Genomic DNA, 22265 nt, shown 5'->3' on the forward strand with positions numbered 1-22265 from the left:
AAGTAACCTCCAGGAAGGAAACTAATACTGGAGATGGTGGCACCAAGAAATTGGAGCTTAGGTCCTAGGTGATGCCAAGGAATCACCATACCAACTCCAGACCTCCCACCTCTAGACTTTTTTATATGAGAGGGAAATAAACCTCTATTTTATTTAATACATTCTTATCTGGCATTTTTTTTCTATTATATGCAGTAGAACCTAATAATAACTGATTATGTTGTTTAGGGAGAAGGCAATGGCAACCCACTCCAGTACTCTTGCCTGGAAAATCCCATGGACGGAGGGGCCTGGTGGGCTGTAGTCCATGGGGTCGCTAGGAGTTGGACACGACTGAGCGACTTCACTCTCACTTTTCACTTTCATGCATTGGAGAAGGAAATGGCAACCCACTCCAGTGTTCTTGCCTGGAGAATCCCAGGGATGGGGGAGCCTGGTGGGCTGCTGTCTATGGGGTCGCACAGAGTCGGACACAACTGAAGCGACTTAGCAGCAGCAGCAGCAGCAGCAGCATGCTGTTTAGAATCAGACCTGGGCTCAAGTCCCAGCTCTGCCACTTACTAACTGTGTGGCCTTGGATAAATAATTTCACCTCTGAGTCTCTGCTTTCTCATTAGTAAAATGGTACTAACACAATTTGCAGGGCTAGTATGAAGGAGGACTCAATGAAAGCATACACTGAACATCAGCATATAATCTCTCCCTTTTAGTAGAGCAGCAGGCTTTCCCCTTTCCAGAAAAGATTGCTAACCATACAGAGTGAATAGCCTCATGGGTCACCAACTGCTTCAATACACTGCATAAAAACACATCTCTGGGCTCCCATAGCCTCTACTAACATGCTTTCCACATTGTAGTCACATTTATCCCTTTATCTCTCTCTCTCGTCTCTCTTTCCCTGTCTCCACTGAGATCAGACCTAACCCTATTCCTCTTTCCCTCCTATCCGTCTTCTGGAATGACCCTCCCGAGTCTAGATCAGTCAACAAATATTGAGTGTCTATCATGTGCCAGTTTCCTGGCCAGGTTCTAAAGATAAAAAGTTAAATTGGTCATGATTTTCATCTTTTTATATCTCACGATCTAGCAGAAAAGTCAAACAGGTGAGTATAATTCAACTTAATTCAGTGTAAAGTGCAGTGACTGATATGAACTTTACCACAAGGCAAGAAAATGTTACCTCCCTGAAGGGAGAGGCTATCTTGTTCACTTTAATCAGCACTCAATAAATATTTATTGATGGAATGAGGGGTATTGTGGTAGCACAGAAGACAATACCTAAACCACGTGGAATAGGGCAGGAATTAGAAACTGCCCAGGAGGAGGGCAGTTAACTTCCTGGAAGAAGTAAGGCCTGGCTGATTTTTAAAGGAAAAGGCGGGTAGGGAGCGGAGACAGCATGAGCAATAGCACAGAGGTGAGAAACAGCACAGTGGGTATTTGGGAACAAGTAGTTCATTGTTGCAAGAGCATAGAATTTAAGGCCAGGAACTGAAGCTAGAGAGGAAAGCTGGGTCAGATAACAGAAGGCCTTATAATCCATTTATAAAGACTTTCAGCTTTATCCTAGAGAAGATGAGGAGGCAGTGGAGAGATTTAAACTGAGGAGTTGTTCAGTTGCTCAGTCGTATATGACTCTGCAACCCCATGGACTGCAGCACGCCAGGTTTCCCTGTTCTTCACCATCTCCCGGAGTTTGCTCAAACCCATGTCCATTGACTTGGTGATGCCATCCAACCATCTCATCCTGTCCTCCCCTTCTCCTCCTGCCTTCAGTCCTTCCCACCATCAGGGTCTTTTCCAATGACTCAGCTCTTCACATCAGGTGGCCAAAGTATTGGAGCTTCAGCTTCAGCACCAGTCCTTCCAATGAATATTAAGGGTTGATTTCCTTTAGGATTAACTGGTTTGATCTCCCTGTTGTCCAAGGGACTCTCAAGAGTCTTCTCTAGCACCACAGTTCAAAGGTATCAATTCTTTGGCGCTCAGCCTTTTAATATATATATTTTATTGAAGTACAGTTGACTTACAATGTTTCAGGTGCACAGCAAGGTGATTCAATTATATAAATACACATATATTATTTTTGAAATTATTTTCCATCATAGGTTATTGCAAGATATTGACTATAATTCCCTATGCTATACAGCAAACCTTTGTTGCTTATTGCATATATATTTTTTAATTAGAAATCTAGCATTCTATTCATACTAAGTCAAACAAGTGGAATCAAAATGTCATAATTTTTTAGGCAAAAATTCATAAGTTTTATAAAATATATATTATACATATTTATATCTATGTATACAAAAGCTTTTTTACTACACTTGATAAAGGCTTGAGAAAGAACATCAAAAAAAAAAGAGATGGAGAAATTGGAGAACATAAACTAAATGAAATGGGAACACTGAATATGAAATAAAAAATGTGAAACAAACTAGATAAAAGTAAAAGATCATCATATAGTCCAGTTGTTTTTAAACATGACTGTTCATTGTAAACATATCTGGAGCTCTGGAGAAAAAAGCTTTTATTGCACAGCTCTCACATCTGTACATGACTACTGGGAAAACCATAGCTTAGACTACATGGACCTTTATAGGCAAAGTAACATCTCTGCTTTTTAATACGCTGTCTAGGTTTGTCATTGCTTTTCCTCCAAGGAGCAAGCATCTTTTAATTTCACGGCTGCAGTCACCATCCACAATGATTTTGGAGCCCAAGAAAATAAAGTCTGTCACTGTTTCCATTGTTTCCCATCTATTTGCAGGAGAGATGTGGTCAAATCTATAAAGGAGGTAACTCTGATAACAGTATGACAAATAGATTTGAGCAGGTCAACTACATAAAGATTTCTTGCTATAGTCCAAACAAGAGAAAATGAGGACTGAAACCAAACTGTAAGTGAGGATAGAGGAAGAGATGGAGTTGAGCTGGGTTCAGTGAGTAAAACTAGCAATATTGTTGAGACTAAATATAGGGAAGTAGGAAGAAGTTTAGGGCAACTTTTTAGATTTTTAACTTGGGTAACTGGATATAATGGTAATGATGTTCTCTACAATAAGGAACATAGCAGGAGAAGCAGGCTTTTGGGGGACCAGTCAAATCCAGTTAAGACATGACAAGCTTAGAGACCATATGGGACTTCCAAGTGACCATCCAGCAGGCAAATATTTCTATGTCATGTTAGATATCATACATCAAAGTTCTGGATAAGATTTCAGAGTTATGAGAATTCCTCAAACTAATTATTGGCTCATCCATCCAGGAGTAGAGTTTGCTGTGTTTGGACACAGCTAGATTCAGGGCTCCAGCCTCTTGAAGTGTTCCTCAGTTGTCGGATTCTCTTTCTATAACTCATACTCTTTTGCTGTCTTCCTCCAGGTAGAGAAAAAGTTGGCCACTGACCACCCTAGGCCTGTATCTTTACAACTCACTATCCAAAAGGAAGACAGTCTTTCCTACTATTTCTAGTAGAAAAGACTAAGGAGGCCTCTGATTAGGCCAACTTGGACAGATACTTATCCTTTCATTACTTACTGTGTTGAAGAAAAGGAAATAACATGATTGGCTCAGCTGAGGCTTCCTAGGTGGTACTAGTGGTAAAGATCTGCTTGCCAATGCAGGAGACATAAGAGACGTAGGTTCGATCATGGGTCAGGGAGATCCCCTGGAAGGGTATAGTAACCCACTCCAGTATTCTTGCCTGGAGAATCCCATGGACAGAGGAACCTGGAGGGCTATAGTCTGCAGGGTTACAAAGAGTTGGACACAATTGAATGACTGAGCACACGCATGCAGGCCTCACATCTACTTCTGTGGCAGGGAGGATATGAGCACCACGGATGACACCTCACAATACTAGCAAGGGAGGAATTCTTCAAAAGAACTAGAAAGAGGATGGAAACGCACATTGAACAGGCAAAAGCCTACTGTGGCAGTTGAAATTATGAGAGTAGATTTCACTATGTAGGGAGTTTGTAGATTGAGAAGAGCAGGAGGCAGAGAGGAAGAGGAGCCCATTAATAAGAAAATAGATGATTATGAGAACACACAGTTTCATATCATGGACAAGAGGAAATTATTTCCAGGAGAAATTAAGAGTGATGGATAGTGTCAATGCAGAAGAGTAATGTAAGGACTTGGCAATTAGGAATGAGAACACTAAAAGTGAGCATAAAAGCCAGACTGCAGTTAGTTGAGGTGTTAGTTACATGTGAGTGTAGACAAGTTTTTTTGAGAAGTTTGGATGACAAGCTCTAAAGCTTAACCCGGGAGATATATCAATAACCTCAGATATGCAGATGAAACCACCCTTATTGCAGAAAGTGAAGAGGAACTAAAAAGCCTCTTGATGAAAGTGAAAGTGGAGAGTGAAAAAGTTGGCTTAAAGCTCAACATTCAGAAAACGAAGATCATGGCATCCGGTCCCATCACTTCATGGGAAATAGATGGGGAAACAGTGAAAACAGTGTCAGACTTTGTTTTTTTGGGCTCCAAAATCACTGTGGATGGTGACTACAGCCATGAAATTAAAAGACGCTTACTCCTTGGAAGGAAAGTTATGACCAACCTAGATAGCATATTCAAAAGCAGAGACATTACTTTGCCAACAAAGGTCTGTCAAGGCTATGGTTTTTCCCGTGGTCATGTATGGATGTGAGAGTTGGACTGTGAAGAAGGCTGAGCGCTGAAGAATTGATGCTTTTCAACTGTGGTGTTGGAGAAGACTCTTGAGAGTCCCTTGGACTGCAAGGAGACCCAACCAGTCCATTCTGAAGGAGATCAGCCCTGGGATTTCTTTGGAAGGAATGATGCTAAAGCTGAAATTCCAGTACTTTGGCCACCTGATGCGAAGAGTTGACTCATTGGAAAAGACTCTGATGCTGGGAGGGATTGGGGGCAGGAGGAGAAGGGGACGACAGAGGATGAGATGGCTGGATGGCATCACTGACTCGATGGACGTGAGTCTGAGTGAACTCCGGGAGTTGGTGATAGACAGGGAGGCCTGGCATGCTGCGATTCATGGGGTCGCAAAGAGTCAGACACGACTGAGTGACTGAACTGAACTGATATTGTAAATCAAAGTCCTTTTCATCTTTGGGGTGTTGCTCCCTCAATAAACCCTTTTCCTTGGAGCCTATAACTCTCATGTGCTTCTTCCTATTTCATTGTTAAATATGCACCGATCCACTGACCAAAGAAAGTGTTGATTTCCTTTTTTCTTTTTTGGTATCAGGTTACAGTCCTATTTAGGTATTCTACTCTCTGATGTTATAGAAAGAACAGAGGACCAAAAGCAAAGAAAACTAGGTTATATTCTGATTCCTTTCAGTAACTTTGGATAAGTAACTTTCCCTCTCTGGGACTTAGCTTTTCATTGGTAAAATGAGCAAATTGAATCAGTTACCTCTTAAATTCCTTTCATGTCTAATGTTCTGTGCCTGAAAAGACTCTTCCTTCCTTCTCATTTTTTGGCAGCCCTGCCCTCTATCAACTATGCTTGTCACCAAGACTGAGACAACACATTCTCTCAACATGCATCACATCTGTCAGCTCAAACCTACAGGTCTATGATTTCTACAACTCTCCAGACTCCTATTTCCCGTTGTCTCCAGGATATAACGACTTTGATAGCCAAAGTTGGCACTTCTACAACTGTTCTCAGAAACATGGCATTTTCCCAGACGTACAGAAGAACATCTTTCTTGCTCTTGGCACTTTCTTCTATCTTTCTCCCAATCCAATTTCTCATGTTCTCACTTATTCCTTCAAAGTCACTCTCATCAAGCTATTACCGTTTCAGAACATTTGGAGATGCCTGATTTCTTACCATGAGACCTAGCTTATGATTTCCTACTTTTCAATAGTTTCAATAATTTGGCCTCACCTTATTCCACTAACTTCATTTCCCCAATTCAGTTGCATTCACTTCATTATGTGAGTTATTAGAAAAATCACTGTATTAACAACTTTCCAACTGTGTTCTTGAGAGACTGGCTGGCTTTGTAACCCAAGGCATATTACTTCATTTCCCAAGCCTATTTCCTTAACTACAAAATAAGCTTATACCTACCTCACAGAGTGAAGGAAGATGTATAAAGACAGCTAGAAAAGTGTCAAAAAGCACTGTGATCATGTACAGGACAATGTGTCACACTCACACGTGCACACAGATGGCTTTACAGGCTTGCCTTCTCCCTCTCACCTTTGCTCATGAGTATTCTCTGCCATCTGGAATGCTCTTCCTCCTCTCCTCTTGGATGAAACATTCTCAATATTTCAAAGACTTTCTCCTATTCTTACTGGTGACTATGACATCTTATGTGGTACTAAAAATAAGAATCACCATGTATTTCAACTATTATATGTGTCAGTGGAGTAGAGAATATAGTTTCTCCACACAGACTGTAAACTGAGAGGGGGGACAGTCTACAGCACAAAGTTGAAAGCTGTTTCTCACCATACTCTTTTAAGCTGCATGACTGATCTGGTTTAGTTTAAGTGGGTAAGCATGATTTTAGTTTGGCAAGAAACTGATATAGGGGACTATGGAGTCATAAAATATGAGTCTGAATCCTGGTTGCACCACTATGTCCCTCTGAGCAACTTTTTTAAAAAAATATAAATGTATTTATTTTAATTAGAGGCTAATTACTTTATAATATTGTATTGGTTTTGCCATACATCAACATGAATCCACCACGGGTGTACACGTGTTCCCCATCCTGAACCCACCTCCCACCTCCCTCCCTATACCATCCCTCTGGGTCATCCCGGTACACCAGCCCCGAGCATCCTGTATCATGCCATCTCCTTGAGTCCCAGTTTCCTCAACTGTGAGATTAACAATAATACCATCAACCTCAAAAGACTGCTGTGATTAAAGATACTGTTGTAGCAGGCAGATAGCTAGATATGAGCAGAGAAATGGGGGCAGGAACCAGGGGGGCAAAAGATCATGCAGTTTATAAACAGCAGGGGTCCATGGACAGACAAAGCAGACTGACATGAAACCACACCTTTTGGGTGATAAGTATTGGGGAAGCAAACAAAGAAAGGTGGGGAATCTCCTATGTTCAAATGTGACCTGTTGCTCATTAGGCTCTCATTACATAAAACTGGCCTTATACATAAGGACCCATCAAGAACCAACACCATGACAATTACAAGCTAAATAAGGCCAAAAATCCCTCCCACCCTCTGGAAAATGAAGCTGGGATGAAAACCAGGGAATACTACCCTAAACCCCTCTTTACCCAGTGATTATTCCACCCCTTCATTTGTATACCTCTCAAACTGGCTTGCCAAAGAAACCCAGAGCAACAGCTCTGTCTGCCCACTCTTCTCCTGAGAGAGTATTCTTGCTCAAAGTCACTTTACTTTCTTAACTTCCCTGCTTGTCTCCTAATTCTTTTGCAATGAGGCAAGAACCTTAACTTCACTGGAAACAATAGTGATTATAAAACAGCTATTATGGAACTTCCCTGGTGGTCCAGTGGTTAAGACTATATGCTTCTAATGCAGGGAACATTGGTTCCATCCCTAGTCAGGGATGTCCCACATACCTGCAGAGTGGCCAAAAAATTAAAAAAAAAAAAACAAAAAAAAAAAACCAGCAACCGGGTAAATATTCTTTGCTCAGTAAATGTGACTTCCTTTCTAACTTGCTGGCTGTGCAATCCTATACAGCATTCGATATTTTCTGATGACAGTATATCTGAAAACACTATGCGGCAAATATCCCCCTGCCTTTCAGCACAAGAAAGGCACATGCAAATTCTCCTTTTCCAGTGTTTTTTATTTGTACATTTAATATTCACAAATCATTTTACAGATTTATTCTTTTCACAGGTTCTTTATAGGAAAAATGAGGATTAAAACAGCATATTGAAGAGGACCAAGAAATACCAGCAATGATGATGAAGAGTACAAAGGCTCTGAAAGAGAACAGAGTGAACAAGAGCAGAATGTGGCCACTTCCTAAGAGGCTGGAACACTAACTTCATTAAGGCAAAACCTTTATTTACTGTGTTATTTCTCCCTCCCACCTAGTTTACCCAAGTAGAAAAGAATTCTATTCTCATACTACTACTGCTCTTGGAGGTCTTAGGAATATAGCTGGTACTGTATGTGACCAGCGGCATCTCTTGACTATAAACACATGAACAGACAAGTTAAATTTTGATGTGTTAACTATCCCTCTAGAAGAAATAAAACAAAAAGGCAGAAGCTGCTTGATTCTTAAGACTTGATTCTTAAGATTCTTAAGATCCCTTAAAGGGGAGGGATATATGTGGCTGGTGGTGCGAGGAGGGGAGGGGCTCAAGGAGTGAGGGCAGCAAACCTAACTCTTCCCAATGTACAATTGCTCTTGTGTTTTTCTCAGATGCTGCTAATGTACTGCTCTAGTACTCAGAAAAAAAAGAACAAGTTATTGACCACCTACAGCTGTAGGTTGTAATGGCTAATAATGGGGAACATACCCTGGGGAAGGGGTGTATTTATTTCATATGCATAACAATGCAATTCAAAACTATTGTCCTACTATGATCTCAGATAATGTGTTTTCCTATTTTAAATCAATTTACTGTGTGACCTTGGACAATTTACTTAATATTTCTGTCCCTCAATTTTCTACCAGTAAAATGAGGATTTTGGAAAAGACCCTGATATTACTGGGAAAGACTGAAGGCAGAAGAAGAGGGCGACTGAGGATGAGATGGTTGGATGGCATCACCAATTCAATGGACATGAACTTGAGCAAACTCCGGGAGATGGCGAGGGATAGGGAAGCCTGGCATGCTGCAGTCCATGGGGTCGTGAAGAGTCAAATACTATTTGGTGACTGAACAACAACAAAATAAGGATTGTACCACTTTATGCTGAAGATTGGAGGAGATGCACTGGCCAAATCAACAGACACAGAAAGAAGACTGATGGCTGCCAGGGGGTGGGGAAAAGGGAAAAAGGGAGTGACTGCTAATGTATATGCGGTTTCTTTGTGGAATGACAGAATGTTCTAAAATGAGATAATGGTGATAGGTGCACTATTATGTGAATATATTGAAAAATCACTGAACTGTACATTACTTTAAAAGGGTGAATTTTGTGGTAAAGTGTATCCCAATAAAGATGTTATAAAAATTCTTAAAAAAATAGAAGTGTCTGGTACACAGTAAGTGCCCAATAAATGTTAGCTATTATTAGTAGTAATATTATTGTCACATTATTATTTAGCCATCCTATGGCCTAAGTAAATCCCTAGAAATTATTTTTAATAAAAGTCCACAGAATCCAGAAAAGTATTTCTATTTTACATATATGATATATGGATTAACATTCACACGTTTATTTCTATCCAAATTGTCTGAGAAATGAACAGTTTAACTAAGAATCACAATTTCAGTATTCTACTCTGGAATAAAACAACTGCATGCAATGGATGTCTGATCATATCGTGATAGGTTTTAGGTAAATTTCAATGACTTGATGCTACCCAAGAATCTGAAACGATGGGAGATTTTCATTTTCATCTCCAGGAATAAACAAGAAGTCAAAACACAGTAAGTGCTTAGATTATGTAGTGTACACAGTTAAACTTTCAAATATATGCTTACTAGCCTTCTAATCACTTTTTGGGGAACACTTTATAAAATAACAAACAAACAGTAAAATGTTTACCATGTCCTGTGATTCCCCTCACCTTTCCCTAAAGAAAATCCCCAATACAACAAAAAGATACAACTCAACTCACGCAATAAGTCACTTAAGAGGCAAAAGGCAAAAGATCTGACAATTAGTGACTGAATTTTAACACTACTACATAAAGATATTTGCATCAATTGAGTTTTTTATAATCTGAACAGCAATTAAATCCAGTCTTTGCCTTTCCTATTGCTAAAAGAATATGACAACAGTCAGTCTCAGAAGTAGGAGCAGCAAGTGATAAACCACAATGGCAGTAATGCACCACATTAGGCAATGATGCTCACACACTTGAATTTCATCTAAAACACGAAACCTTCCAATTCTTGGAACAGAGTTTCCTTTGTTTGAGTCCTTTTCCTTTCTGGTCTTGCTTTCTATAATTATCCATGTGCCTCTGCAGCAAATCAGGGAAAGTTGTTTTGAAGGTTACGACTTTCAGATATTCAGGTCTTCTGTGACAGAAAGCAATGCACTTTTTTTGCATATATTAATATTTATTTATACCCTCAAACTGACCACTCATTTTCAGAAAGATAATTTCAAATAAAACTATTCCCTAAGTCACCCAAAACCAACAGATTAAAACAGAACAAGTTACCTTAACACCCAATATGTGTAATACCCTCCCTCTACCCCCAACCACACACAGACCCCCACCAAACTTGTGCCCTTAGGAATTTCTGATCAAATATTTAGCCTGAGTAAAATTCAGTTAAGTATTTAATTCCCTTTTAAGAAGCACAGTTATTTCTTCAATTTTACATTATAATCATTGGGACAGATTATAAAACAACTTTGGAAGAGAGAGTGTTTCGTGAGAAGTTAGAAAATTTCACACAGTGGAAATGGATGACAAGTTAGGACCAATTTCAAACTTAGAACCAGTTTCAAAATATTTCAAAATATAAATATTTACCGGTTCAAGAATGAAATATTGGCTTTGTCCTAACAGGATTTATTTTGAAATTGTAAAGGGAAATTGAAACAAATACATAACCAAAATATCTGGACAAGACTGGGACATAGAGACCCAACTTTGCAATGCTCTGTAATTGAGTATCATTCCAAGGACTTATTTGTCCTAGTACTGTTCACTTGGTCTTGGTTAATCTATGGGATGGGGAAAATATGCTTTTACAATTACATATCTATGTGTAGGTCATCTTCAAATACAAATGAATAAATATTTAAATTCCATGATAAAAAAATGTGGAATAAGAAATTGCTATCTTTATAAGTAACTGTATATTTACAATGAATGTTTTCTGCCTGACTCCTAATCCTTGTCTATTAAGAGTTCTTCACTGTGCAATTTACAGAAGGCAGCAGCTCATATTACCTTAAAGGAGCCCCAATTAGCTGAATCAGCCTGTCTCAGACACTCTGCTCCCTTCAGACTTGTGTGTATAAACAGCTGAGAATACAAGTAGGTGCACATGTGCAAAAAAGTAACTGTCTAAAAGAAATCTAACTGGCTTTACAAATAGAGTCTAAAACCAAGAAAATAAACTGCTATTTCCCAACCTGAAAAACACACCTAATCAAAAAACTGCTAAGCCCATTAGTAGAAAATGTGGCAGCTGTAAACTCAACTCATCCTATGTAATGCTTTAAGCACCTAGCTGTTCTGTCAATCAGCCATCAGAACACTAAATCTCTCCATGTTCATATGGCTGAATGCAGCCTTCTGATTTAGGTTTACTTTCTAGTTAGAGGCCAGACTACACAGAACAGTAAGAAATTCCTTACAGCTATGTTGTATCCAAACTGCCTCATTCTACCCTGAATAGAAGGTGCCCACATGATAATATGTATCAGGGACCTACCAATCTAAATTTCTGAGGTCTTCTACTTGGGTAAGTTCAAGCATTGGTCCACTAAGAGCTTCAGTCGAAGAAAAATCACATATTCACTGCTAATATCTTAGCTTGCAAATGCAGAACTTGGGAGTAAGATTGAAAATTAAAGTGTCACTGAGCTGCTATTTTATACACGGCAGAGAGGTGACTATACAGAAAGACTAAAAAAACTTCTGCTTTAGATGTCCTTTGATTTTTTTTTAAGCAACAAGTGCAGAATTGTCTCCAATCAAAATCTGAATTTTGGTTAGTGCATGTTTTCCCCTCCCACATCTATGAACCCCCTTCCCAACCTCTGTCATTGTCTTTTTAAGCTTAAGAGAAATAAAATAGACAGACTATACCTTCTTATTTATGAAAAGAGAGGAATATTCTAATAGTCATAAGGCAATATGTTTAAGAGCTGCACCTGAACTGGTATTCTCAAAACTGAAAATATAATTACCAACTCTATTCAACTTGCAGAATGAATCCATGTTGCTTTCCAAGTCATTGGCTGTCACCCAAATGAACCACAGTGATCCCATCATGCCTTAGGAGGCATTATATTGTGTGTACTATGCACACATATTTTAAAGAAATAACATTAAGAGGGAAAGGACAGCTTTTCAAACATTAATTCCTTACATAAACGGTGACGGTGCTTTATGGCTCCTTTTTAATCACCTCACACACCCAGTTACCAAGTAACTCCAAAATAGACAAAAGAGGGCCAGAGGCAAAGCTTCATGGTGAATTGCATCTTTGAGATGAATTGTGAATTCCCTGGTTTTTAATTTCCATTTACTGAGGAGTGAAGGTGAGAATCATCCAACTGATGACAAAATAAAACAAGAAAACAGGATAAACGGCAAGGGCTTTGCGGTTTGGAGGCTGGCTATCAGCAAGAAAAGCAGTTGAAGCTAAACAAAACAAAACAAAAGGAATATTTAATATGAGTGTCACAACTATTAACATTTACTAAACTTGAATGTGCTTGGCATAGTCTGGGACACAGAATTATATACTACAAGTTCAGTTATATTTGTGACCTTAAAACCGCATTTGGCAGCAGGTGAGAGCTGCTTGGTTCAAGTATGGAAAGCTTTCCAACCATTTTAGATAGAAATCCTTCTAAAAGGGGTTTCTTACACTTTTATGAGTAGCTACTGAACTGTGCTAAAAAGGCTTACAAAGCTCCTATGGCAAATGGTCTCACACTGTTGTATTTTTTGAGTAATTGTTCTTATTATCATCTCTTTTATTATTTACCTATTTCTCTGGCTGTGCCAGGTCTGAATTGCGGCACACTGGATCTTCACTGCCACGTGTGGGATCTTCACTGTAGCATGTGGGCTCTTTAGTTACACCATGCAGGCTCTAAGTTGTGGCATGGGGAATTTTGTTATTTGACCAGGGATCAAACCCCAAGCATATGGAGCATGAAGTCTTGACCACTGGACCACCAGGAAAGTTCCTATCAGCTCTTTTAGATGCCAATCCTCTTGACCATTCAGGAAACACCTACTCACCTTTTTATTCAATAATGATCCTTCAAGGAAACCTTTCCTGAACAACCACCTGGCATCCTACCACCACAGGTAGAACTGCCCACCTATCTCTTCTGTGTCCCCACTATACCTGGCACAGACTTCTATTGCCCACCTGGAACACTTCATGGCCCTTAAATGTTTACATGCCTAGATTTCACCATCCTAGCACAATGCCTGACACATAGTTTTTGCTTAATACACTTTAGCTGAATTACAGGTACCTCTCTCTCTTCTAAGATTCTACTTGCTGAACCCCTGTGGGCCTGGACACTGGATAACTAAGCTATTCAGAACTACATGTACAGTAAATCATCAGACTCTAAGTGAGGGAATCTTCCATAGGCAATTTTTTAATAGTCTTTGGGAAAGCAATTCTGGCATTCCCAAACCTTAGTTTGGATCACTTCTTGGCTTTTAACCATTTTCTAAAACAAAGAGATGTTACTGCACACAAAAATATTAGGCAGCCTATCTGTCCCATTAAAAAGAAGCTAGTGAACACTTTCAGTTTAAGGTGGGGTTTCAAGAAAATTTTAGGGATGTACAAATAATGAATAAATAGCATTCACTGCCACTGCTATAGGCTCTCCTTAATCTTTAGCAGAATTTAAGTACTATGTAGTGATATTTAACAACCTATACTGGGTGGTGCTATAGTAAAGTTCTAAAAAGGTATGTGATCTACTTGGGTTTGACACTTGACTCCCCTATTCTCTAGTTATGTGTCCTAGGGCAAGTTGCTTAACCTCTCTGTGTCTGTTTCTCATCTATAAACATGGGACCAATAATAACACAGTTTTTATTTATTATGGTTGTTGTGAGGGTTAAATGAGATGACATATATCAAGTACTTCCGACAGTGCCTGGCTTACAATAAGTAATCAGTAAATGTTAAATATTATCATGATTAATTTGTCTGGAAAAGGCTCATTTCTCAAGTCACCTATGCTTCCTATATGCCAGGACTAAGCTAGGTCTAGTGTAATCTCCTTTCCCAACCCTATCCATTATTTAAAGATTGAAGAAACAAGAAAGATGTGACTTCACATCTCAGAAGTCCAGACAGCCAACTCAGATAAGATGGACATTATCCCTACTGAGAGCAGATGGTTCTACGGATAACATTAGCAAGAATCATATCACTAACGTGACTTATAAGTTACACTGCTCCTCATCTGGTCATCGTCTCTAACCCATATTTTCAGTCTGCTCTGCTACCACAGAGATAAGTACATTCTTACCTACTATAGACCAGGCAAACATGATGATCACCACAAAAAGCCGGACCATGAAGTTTACTGGTCCTGGCTCAGCCAAAAGTACCAGCCGGCAAACCAGCATTGCCATTGTCAGGGGAAGTATACAGTATCCCAGTACACAAAGGCTCTGAAAAAAAGATCTAAAAAACAACATATATCCATAAAGATCATAAATATAGTTGATCTATATCATGATACAATTTATTATACAGATTTCTATGTATCGTGGATCATTACTTTCCTCCAGATAGATATTACCTATACCCTAATGTTGATTTTATGAGGATAGGCCTCTGTATAAACATATGCCTTAGTTTTTCTCTCACCATACCCTCCTCCTCTCTACTTAAATGCCTTAACAGCCAGCCACTTAGGACCTAGATCATCTACTCTAATTCCTAGAGACCTCTTTCTCCCACTACACTGCTAAGAATTTTGTTTCTTAATCTTTTCTGGTTTATAGACCTATTTGAGCATTTGTTGGAAGCCGTGGGGCATCTGTTCCCAAAGACAAATGTAATCTTCTAACACAAAATGTGCTGCACATAATTTCAGGGGCTGGAGAGAGAACATCTGAAGCTTATCAAAGGACCCCAGATAATTTAACATAATTTAATTCAACTAGGTTATTTCTGTTCAGTGTCTTTAAGAGAACTTTCTTTTTGTTCTCATTTATTTTGATTTTTATTTTTGAAAAATACATAACAAGCCAGACTTCCTTAAAAAATCTAAGATATGCAACCTGGAAATAGAAAAAGGATGCATTTAAATAATACTCACATGTTTCCTCCAAGAAGTTTTGAGTTGAGGGTGATGGTAACTGCACCAAACCAGACAATGACAAACACTTCTGCAAACTGGGGCCCTCCATCTTTTTCGCTATCTACAGAGCCTCTTTGAAGCATTCTGTGACAAGGAAATGGCATGAGAATTGCCTAACCTTATTTAGAGCAACACAGTTAAGGTACGGGTTCTCAAACTTTGAATCAGGGTGCTGCTCTATATCTTACCTGAAGATCTCTTATAGGTTGTACAAAAGGAAAATGCCTCAAGAATATGGCAAGGCTCCCTTATTTCAAATTCCAAATCCCTCAGGACTACAAGGGATGCTCCCTTTGATCCTGTGGGAATGTTTAAATGGATTACTGAAGACCTTTTTTGGTTAAGCAGAGGATATAAACTGAAGGGCTAAGTGTGACTCACGGACATGAGGTTGCTGGTCCATATAATACTTTTAAAAGGTCTTAAATTCAAGTTGATGTTATTTTAAAATTGGGAGATTTCACATAAAAATATGTATTTCTGGATTTTCTTAAAAAATCAGAAGAGTTTCTATCACCGGGCCTGCATTTCTACATGGCAATAATCAGGTGCAGTTGACACAGCAGCAGATTCCTTCTCAAGGGCTTTTGGTCACCAATTTGCAATGCATGCATATACACATTTGAATTTGTAATTCTTGGGTTAAGGTTATAGTTCTGGCATTTAAAAATGCAAACAGCCTATCTATTTAGTTGTTGATCTTTTAAAAATCAAAGCATACAGATTATCACTAAAAGGCTTTCTTTGAAACTGAGTAATTGAGCAGTCACTTAAATATTAAGAATTTAACACATAAACTGTTTTGAATTTTGAACTTATACTTGTACTCTGTGTCATTTTTTTCAGTAACAGAATAACATCACCTCAAAACTTCTTTTATAACAACCTCTTCTTATTACAAGGTATAGACAAATCACACCGTAAGTCTTGCGCTGCTATGCTATTTGCCAGCACAGGCTTTTGTATTTTATGGTTCTGCATACTTCAAGTCCTGACAATTTGATGAGAAGAATGCTAGCCCCGATCACTTGTTCTCTGGAACTCCTATTATTTCAGCATGGTATGACAGAAAGAGGATTAACTGGTCTGGAAGGCAAGAGACTCAGATATTGATCCTAATTCTGTCACCAGATACGTAAACTGGAGCAAATCACTTGAGGTCTTGGGGACTCTGATTTTCTTCTCTGCAAATAAGCAGGATTAAATTCCATAATCTCTAATCTTTCAAAACTAAAAAAGTATATGCTCAGAGCTTTTAATATAAACACTTACATCAAGGCACTGGATTATGTCCCTTGATATGGTTATTAAAAGCATAAGATAGAGCACTCCACGTTTTTACCTAAATTACCATGCACTTGACTTTACATTTAAAAAGGGTTAGAGAAGCCAGTAAGAAATCTGAACCTACAATCACAATAGGTTAGGCCTGGAAAGGACCCTCAACCATCTACTTTCATAGATATGGAAAAGGAAACCCAGAGAGGTTAGGTAGGAAGAGATGTGTAATAATCACAGAGGTAGAGAATGGGCAGTCAAGGAAACGTGAAGTGGAATTCCAGGTCTACCACTGATTGATTATGTGACGTTTAGTTCAGTCCTCAATCTCTTTGAACCTGAGCTTGTCTGTCAAAAGAGGAGAATAATATTCACTTCTTGTTATGGGGATAAAAGAAGGTATTTAGAAGTTTTTTTAGAGGCCCAAAGTCACTCTGCTGATAGCAAAGTTAGGATCAGAACCCAGAAATGGATCCTAGTGTAGTATTTTTTCCACTCTACCAGTGGTTATATTACCCTCTCCAGCAGAACTTTGGCTTTCCTTCTTCTGTCCTCTTCCCCTTTACATACATTGAGTATGGAAAATATAACACTTTGCGAAACATGATATTGCTTTGAACTCAACCACTTCTAATTTAATCTCACTTATACTTTTAGTAAAATTTTAAAAGAATTATGTTTGCAAATAAATACTACTTTAATTGTTTAGTACTTAAACCTTTAAGATACTTATTTCACTTAGCTTAATGATGGGGAGGTATATGAGTGTGAATAAATGTTGAAATGACTAAAACATATTAGTAACTATAGAAATTACTAAAACAGGGTAAGAACTCACTGATAAATGAGGGTGGGCATAAATGAGGGTGGGCATAATTTTCATATCTTTAATTCCATCACTCTTTGAACTGATATAGAAAGCTACTTGACTTTTTAGATTTAAATGCATAAGGAGTATAATTTGTCAAAGAAGTCCAAAATGAAAAATTCAGTCAAAATCCCCTTCAATTTTGAAACTCCATGAAAAAAGTTTAGTCTATCTCAAATGACAAAGAAAGGAAATATAAGTACTTACAACGCAAGCGTCACACAAAGGATCAAAGGGCCCCATAAATCCCCTACAAGAAAGGAAAAGACAGAAAATTGTTAAGACACAGGCATATAGTATTTTCTGTCTTTTATTCTGCCATTCTTGGCATTCAGACATCAAGGCTTTCTCTGTCTGCCCAAACCTTCCACCTCTCCTATCCCTCTATTGGCCTTCTCTGCTCCGCAATTCTGAATGCTTCATATATCTTTTAAATTTTGCTCATTTCATACAATACAAATCACCCCTCTTCTCAGCTACTACAGTAAAGAATCTGCCTGCAATGCAGGAGACCAGAGTTCAATTCCTGGGTCAGAAAGATCCTCTGGAGAAGGGAATGGCAATCCACTGCAGTATTCTTGCCTGGAGAATCCCATGGACAGAGAAGTCTGGTGGGCTACAGTCCATGGGGTTACAGAGAGTCAGACACAACTGAGTGACTAACACACACACCACCTACTAAGCCACATTCTAGCAAGCTATTGATAAAGACCAATAGGCAAGGAGTCAGAAGACTTAACTGCCCCACCCTGCACAGTGCAAAAGAAGACTAAACCCGTCACTTCACCAATCGGAGACTATGTTAGACAAGGCAAGTATAATCAGACTCATCTCAAAAATATGAAAAATGAAGTTGAGAAGAAGCGATGTGCCCAAGTTAATATAAACAGTTAAGTGTGGGGGTAGGACCAGAACCTAGAAACAAAATCAGAATCTTCTGATTCCTACTATAAAGTCCTTTCTACTCTACAACACAGGTTCCCTTTCATAATTACTACACTGAACTAGTACAGAACTGCTGTTCTTATAAAATGAGACAACAGCCCAACATTGGTAATTTCATAGGGTTAAATATTAAATAACATGAAAACTTTCTGAAAACTATAAAGGCTCTGCCAATATCAAGTCTAAGCATGGTGGTTCTCAACCAATAGCTGTGATTGGTTGAGAATTAATAGAGTGATTAATACACCAATAGTTCAGTAACATAAAGCTTAAAGCACAATTATCTTCCTCAAACAATATGAAAAAAGGTACATACTACTTCTAACTTTAACTTGACTTGTACATAACTTTACCTGAAAGAGTAATTTTGACACCACTGTGGAAAGTTTGTAAAAGATGTAAAAAAAAAAGAAAAATCACAATCCTAACACTCTAATAGACTATGTTTACTAGGTAAACAATAAAATTTTCATCTCCCAAACTGAAACTCCAACCCATTAAACAATAACTCCCCAAAATCCCCTCAGTCCCTGACAACCATTTTACTTTCTATCTCTATAAATCTCACTATTTTGGGTACCTAACCTAAGTAGAATAAATATATATTATTTTGTGTCTGGCTTATTTTACTTAGCATAAAGTCTTCCAAGGTTCATCAATGTTGTAGCATGTATCAGAATTTCACTCTTTTTAAAGGATAAGTAATATTCCATTCATATATGGTATATACCATGGTGTATATAACATACTTCATTTACTCATCCATCCACCAATAGACATTTGAGTTGTTTTCATCTGCTGCTGCGAACATGGGTATACAAATATCACTTTGAGTTCCTGCTTTCTAGTCTTTTGGGTATATACCCAGAAGTGGAAGTGCTGAATCATGTGATAATTCTCTACGTAATTTTCCAAGGAAACACCATGCTCTTTTTCACAGTGGCTGTACCATTTTACATCCCCACCAGCAATGCACAAGGGTTCCAATTTCTCTACATCCTTACCAATATTTGTTATTCTCCATTTCTTTGATCAGAGCCATCCTAATGGATCTGAAGTGGCATCTCATTGGATAAGACAGCTTTTGTGAGGAAGAAACTTCAACCTCAGAAAAGTTAACTGTCTTATCCAGGATCACACAGCTTGTGATGGAATCACTATCCAAAATCACACAGCTAGTGATGGAATCAATATTCAAAACCCAGATTTGTCCATGTTCTTTCCACTATATACCAGCTGTAGCAAATCATCTGTCAGCTTCAACCCACAATGTACTTTGCTGAAAAAGTATTCTGACACTGCATCCAATCACCACACAGTGATGGCACATTTGCCACATATCTGACATCCCTATGTTACAGCAGAAATGCTGCCAAAATAGAAGGTACACGCATATCCAACATCATTGTTACTATTCTCAAACAACTGAGTCTTTTTTTGGATAAAGGGTACTAAGAAAAACCAAGAATGTTTGAAAAGAAAAACTAAAAGCCTAACAATTTTGAGAATAAATTCTAAATAATAGCATAATTTTCTGCAAACACTGGTTTGGAATTCTTAAAGCAGTCAACAATGATCATTCTGAAAATAGAAATGTCAATAAAGTACTATTAATTTGTTAATCCTTAATGGGTATTAGCTATTACTCTAATGTAACATTTAAACATTCTGTCTTTCCCTTGGAGATCATTAAGTTTCTTGGCTGAACAAAGTCACTATGTGTTTGCCATTTACAGAAATACTATGTGCAGTGTCTATTACAGCAGGTGAAAATATACAGTCTATATTTATTGATGAGGACAATATATTAAGCAAAATCTTCCAATCTCTGAAACTTCATCCTCAATTTTTAACTTTTTTCAAAACCTTCATCTATAATATATTCATTTTTCATCCTGCAAAATGATATCAGCTTTATTACCACAAAGCCTTATAAATGCTTATGATAAGGTATAATGAAAAACAGCAAAGCCTCAAAAACCACTCATACTTACAATCTCTCAAAAGAGTATTACTTTTCCTTGGGTACAAAACATGCATGAATTTTTTCCCAACAGCTTTTAGATCACGCATCTGAAAGATAAAAATATGCTGTACTGTAATGACCAAGGCTACCAAGTAGCCCCTTGAATTTGCTCAATTTTTTAATTTCAATCCCCCTAGGAGCCCTTCATTGAATTTTAGAGCCATAACTCCAGTCTAACTCCTTCACCATACAAACAAACCAGAGAGGTGGGGTTTTTGTGTTAACTCCTTTTTCTATTAACTTGTCCTTTAACTCCTAAAGCCAACATCTAACTCTTTACTACATTCATCAGTTCTGTTGATTTTGATTTTTTAAACTCTGCAAAAGAGAAATATAGCCCTCTTAATATGCTACTTAAAGAAATGAAAATAATAGCACTAGTAAAATCTGTTCTGCAAAACACAGCATCTAACTTTCAGTTCAACATGATAAGGTCACAAGAGCCAAAGGGCCTGCTCCTAAGCTACCGCACTCTTCACAATATGTAAAATCAATTAATTTTCAAAATTTCCATTCATTCTGGCAAAAGAATCCTAGAAGTCAGATTTTAAAAAATCAAGACATTTGAAGAAAGGTACAGTCATTTAACTTCTCAAAATATAGTTGAGGTAATTCTGTCCTAATTTTTTCACCTAAAATTTTCTTCATGTCATTAATAGTTCTTTGAAAACATGATTTTTAATGGTTGTTAACCATTCTACCACACAGATGTAACATAATCTACTTAGCCAATTACTCTTCTGTTCAACTTTTCCCCACTATAAAGACTGCTGTAACAAACATCTTTGTGTAAATATTTTTCTTTTAAAATTATCTTTGTATTGAATTTTTTCTCCTTATACCTAGAGAAACAGAATTATCACCTCAAAAAATATGAACATTTTAAGTTCCTTAATATCCATTACAGTCAAAATGATTTCCAAAAAGGCTGTACCAAATTATTCTCTAGGGGAGAATCTTAAACTTCAATAAATAAAATACACTGAAAATTAGTGAACCAAAAAAAAAAATATTACAAAGTGCTATTAGTTATTTAGCCCATGACACTGAACAGAAATTCTCTCAACTCATCTAACTTACAATGGTATTCTGAACAGACTCATTTAATGTGGAGCTGTCAAATTCCCGAACGCGCGATCTCACAGGAATGGTGATTTCTCCTTCCACAGGGATGTCTTGTGAGATAGATATATCAGAAAGGCCTGCAAACTGAGAAGAGTTAGGGAAAAAAAAATTTAAAGCCTGTAATAAACTGCAGGATTCCCCAAAGACATCATTTCCCAGTGAGCAGGACTATATCTTTTTATAGGGTTTTATAGTTTTTAAAGTAAGGTGTTAGTTCACCAAACATTGAACAGTACAGTTAATTAAAATTCTCAAATACTTGTTTCTTTTAAAGAAGGAGATGGAATATGATGAAAAATATTATAAAGTAAATGGCATAGATATTTTACGGGCTTTCCTAGTGGCACAGTGGTAAAGAATCTGTCTGCCAATGCAGGATTCGCAGGTTTGATTCCTCAGTCAGGAAGATCCCCTGGAGAAGGAAATGGCAACCCATTCCAGTATTCTTGCCTGGGAAATCCCATGGACAAAGGAGCCTGGTAGGGGGTCAGTCCATGGGGAAACAAAAGAATCAGAGACGACTTAGCAACTAAAACAACAACAATAGATATTTTCCTGGCCTCAAATAGTTTCTTTCAAGCATGAAATCTTAACAGGACATAGCTAGTAAGATTACAGAACTATTGAAAAAAGTGACCTTTCAGTGATCACATCTTAGCACTGTCATGATTCTTTTACACTTCTGCTCTTTAGTGGGCTCTAGTGGCCTCTGCTGGCTAAGAAGGAACATTATGTAAAATCTAAAAGAAAATTGGGAAGAACAGAGAAACAGTAAAGCACGTTATTTATCCTTTTTTTTTTTTAACCAGATTGTTGGCAACCACAGAATAACATTTCCAA

The 22265-nt window shown here is 37.9% G+C and overlaps 1 protein-coding gene across 2 annotated transcripts in view; it reads right to left on the minus strand.

Annotated features, from left to right (window-relative positions):
- Positions 1 to 10115: 10115 nt before the first annotated feature.
- The window catches only part of YIPF6 (Yip1 domain family member 6), a 29787-nt gene continuing 17637 nt past the window's right edge, over positions 10116 to 22265 (minus strand). Inside the window, exons 2-8 of one of the 2 annotated variants that reach the window (XR_008707957.1) lie at positions 21381 to 21509; positions 20269 to 20347; positions 17537 to 17579; positions 15142 to 15267; positions 14344 to 14501; positions 12198 to 12472; positions 10116 to 10163 (exon numbers count right to left, since the gene is read on the minus strand). Coding sequence is in view for 1 of the 2 variants with exons in the window: in XM_055563219.1 (XP_055419194.1) it covers positions 12354 to 12472; positions 14344 to 14501; positions 15142 to 15267; positions 17537 to 17579; positions 20269 to 20347; positions 21381 to 21509 (654 nt within the window). In the remaining variant the exon portion in view is untranslated. Of the gene's footprint in view, positions 12473 to 14343; positions 14502 to 15141; positions 15268 to 17536; positions 17580 to 20268; positions 20348 to 21380; positions 21510 to 22265 lie in introns of both variants that reach the window. The other variant, XM_055563219.1, reaches the window with a different exon arrangement.

This window comes from Bubalus kerabau, chromosome X (genome assembly GCF_029407905.1).
Source record: "Bubalus kerabau isolate K-KA32 ecotype Philippines breed swamp buffalo chromosome X, PCC_UOA_SB_1v2, whole genome shotgun sequence".
In the NCBI taxonomy this organism is placed as follows: domain Eukaryota; kingdom Metazoa; phylum Chordata; class Mammalia; order Artiodactyla; family Bovidae; genus Bubalus; species Bubalus kerabau.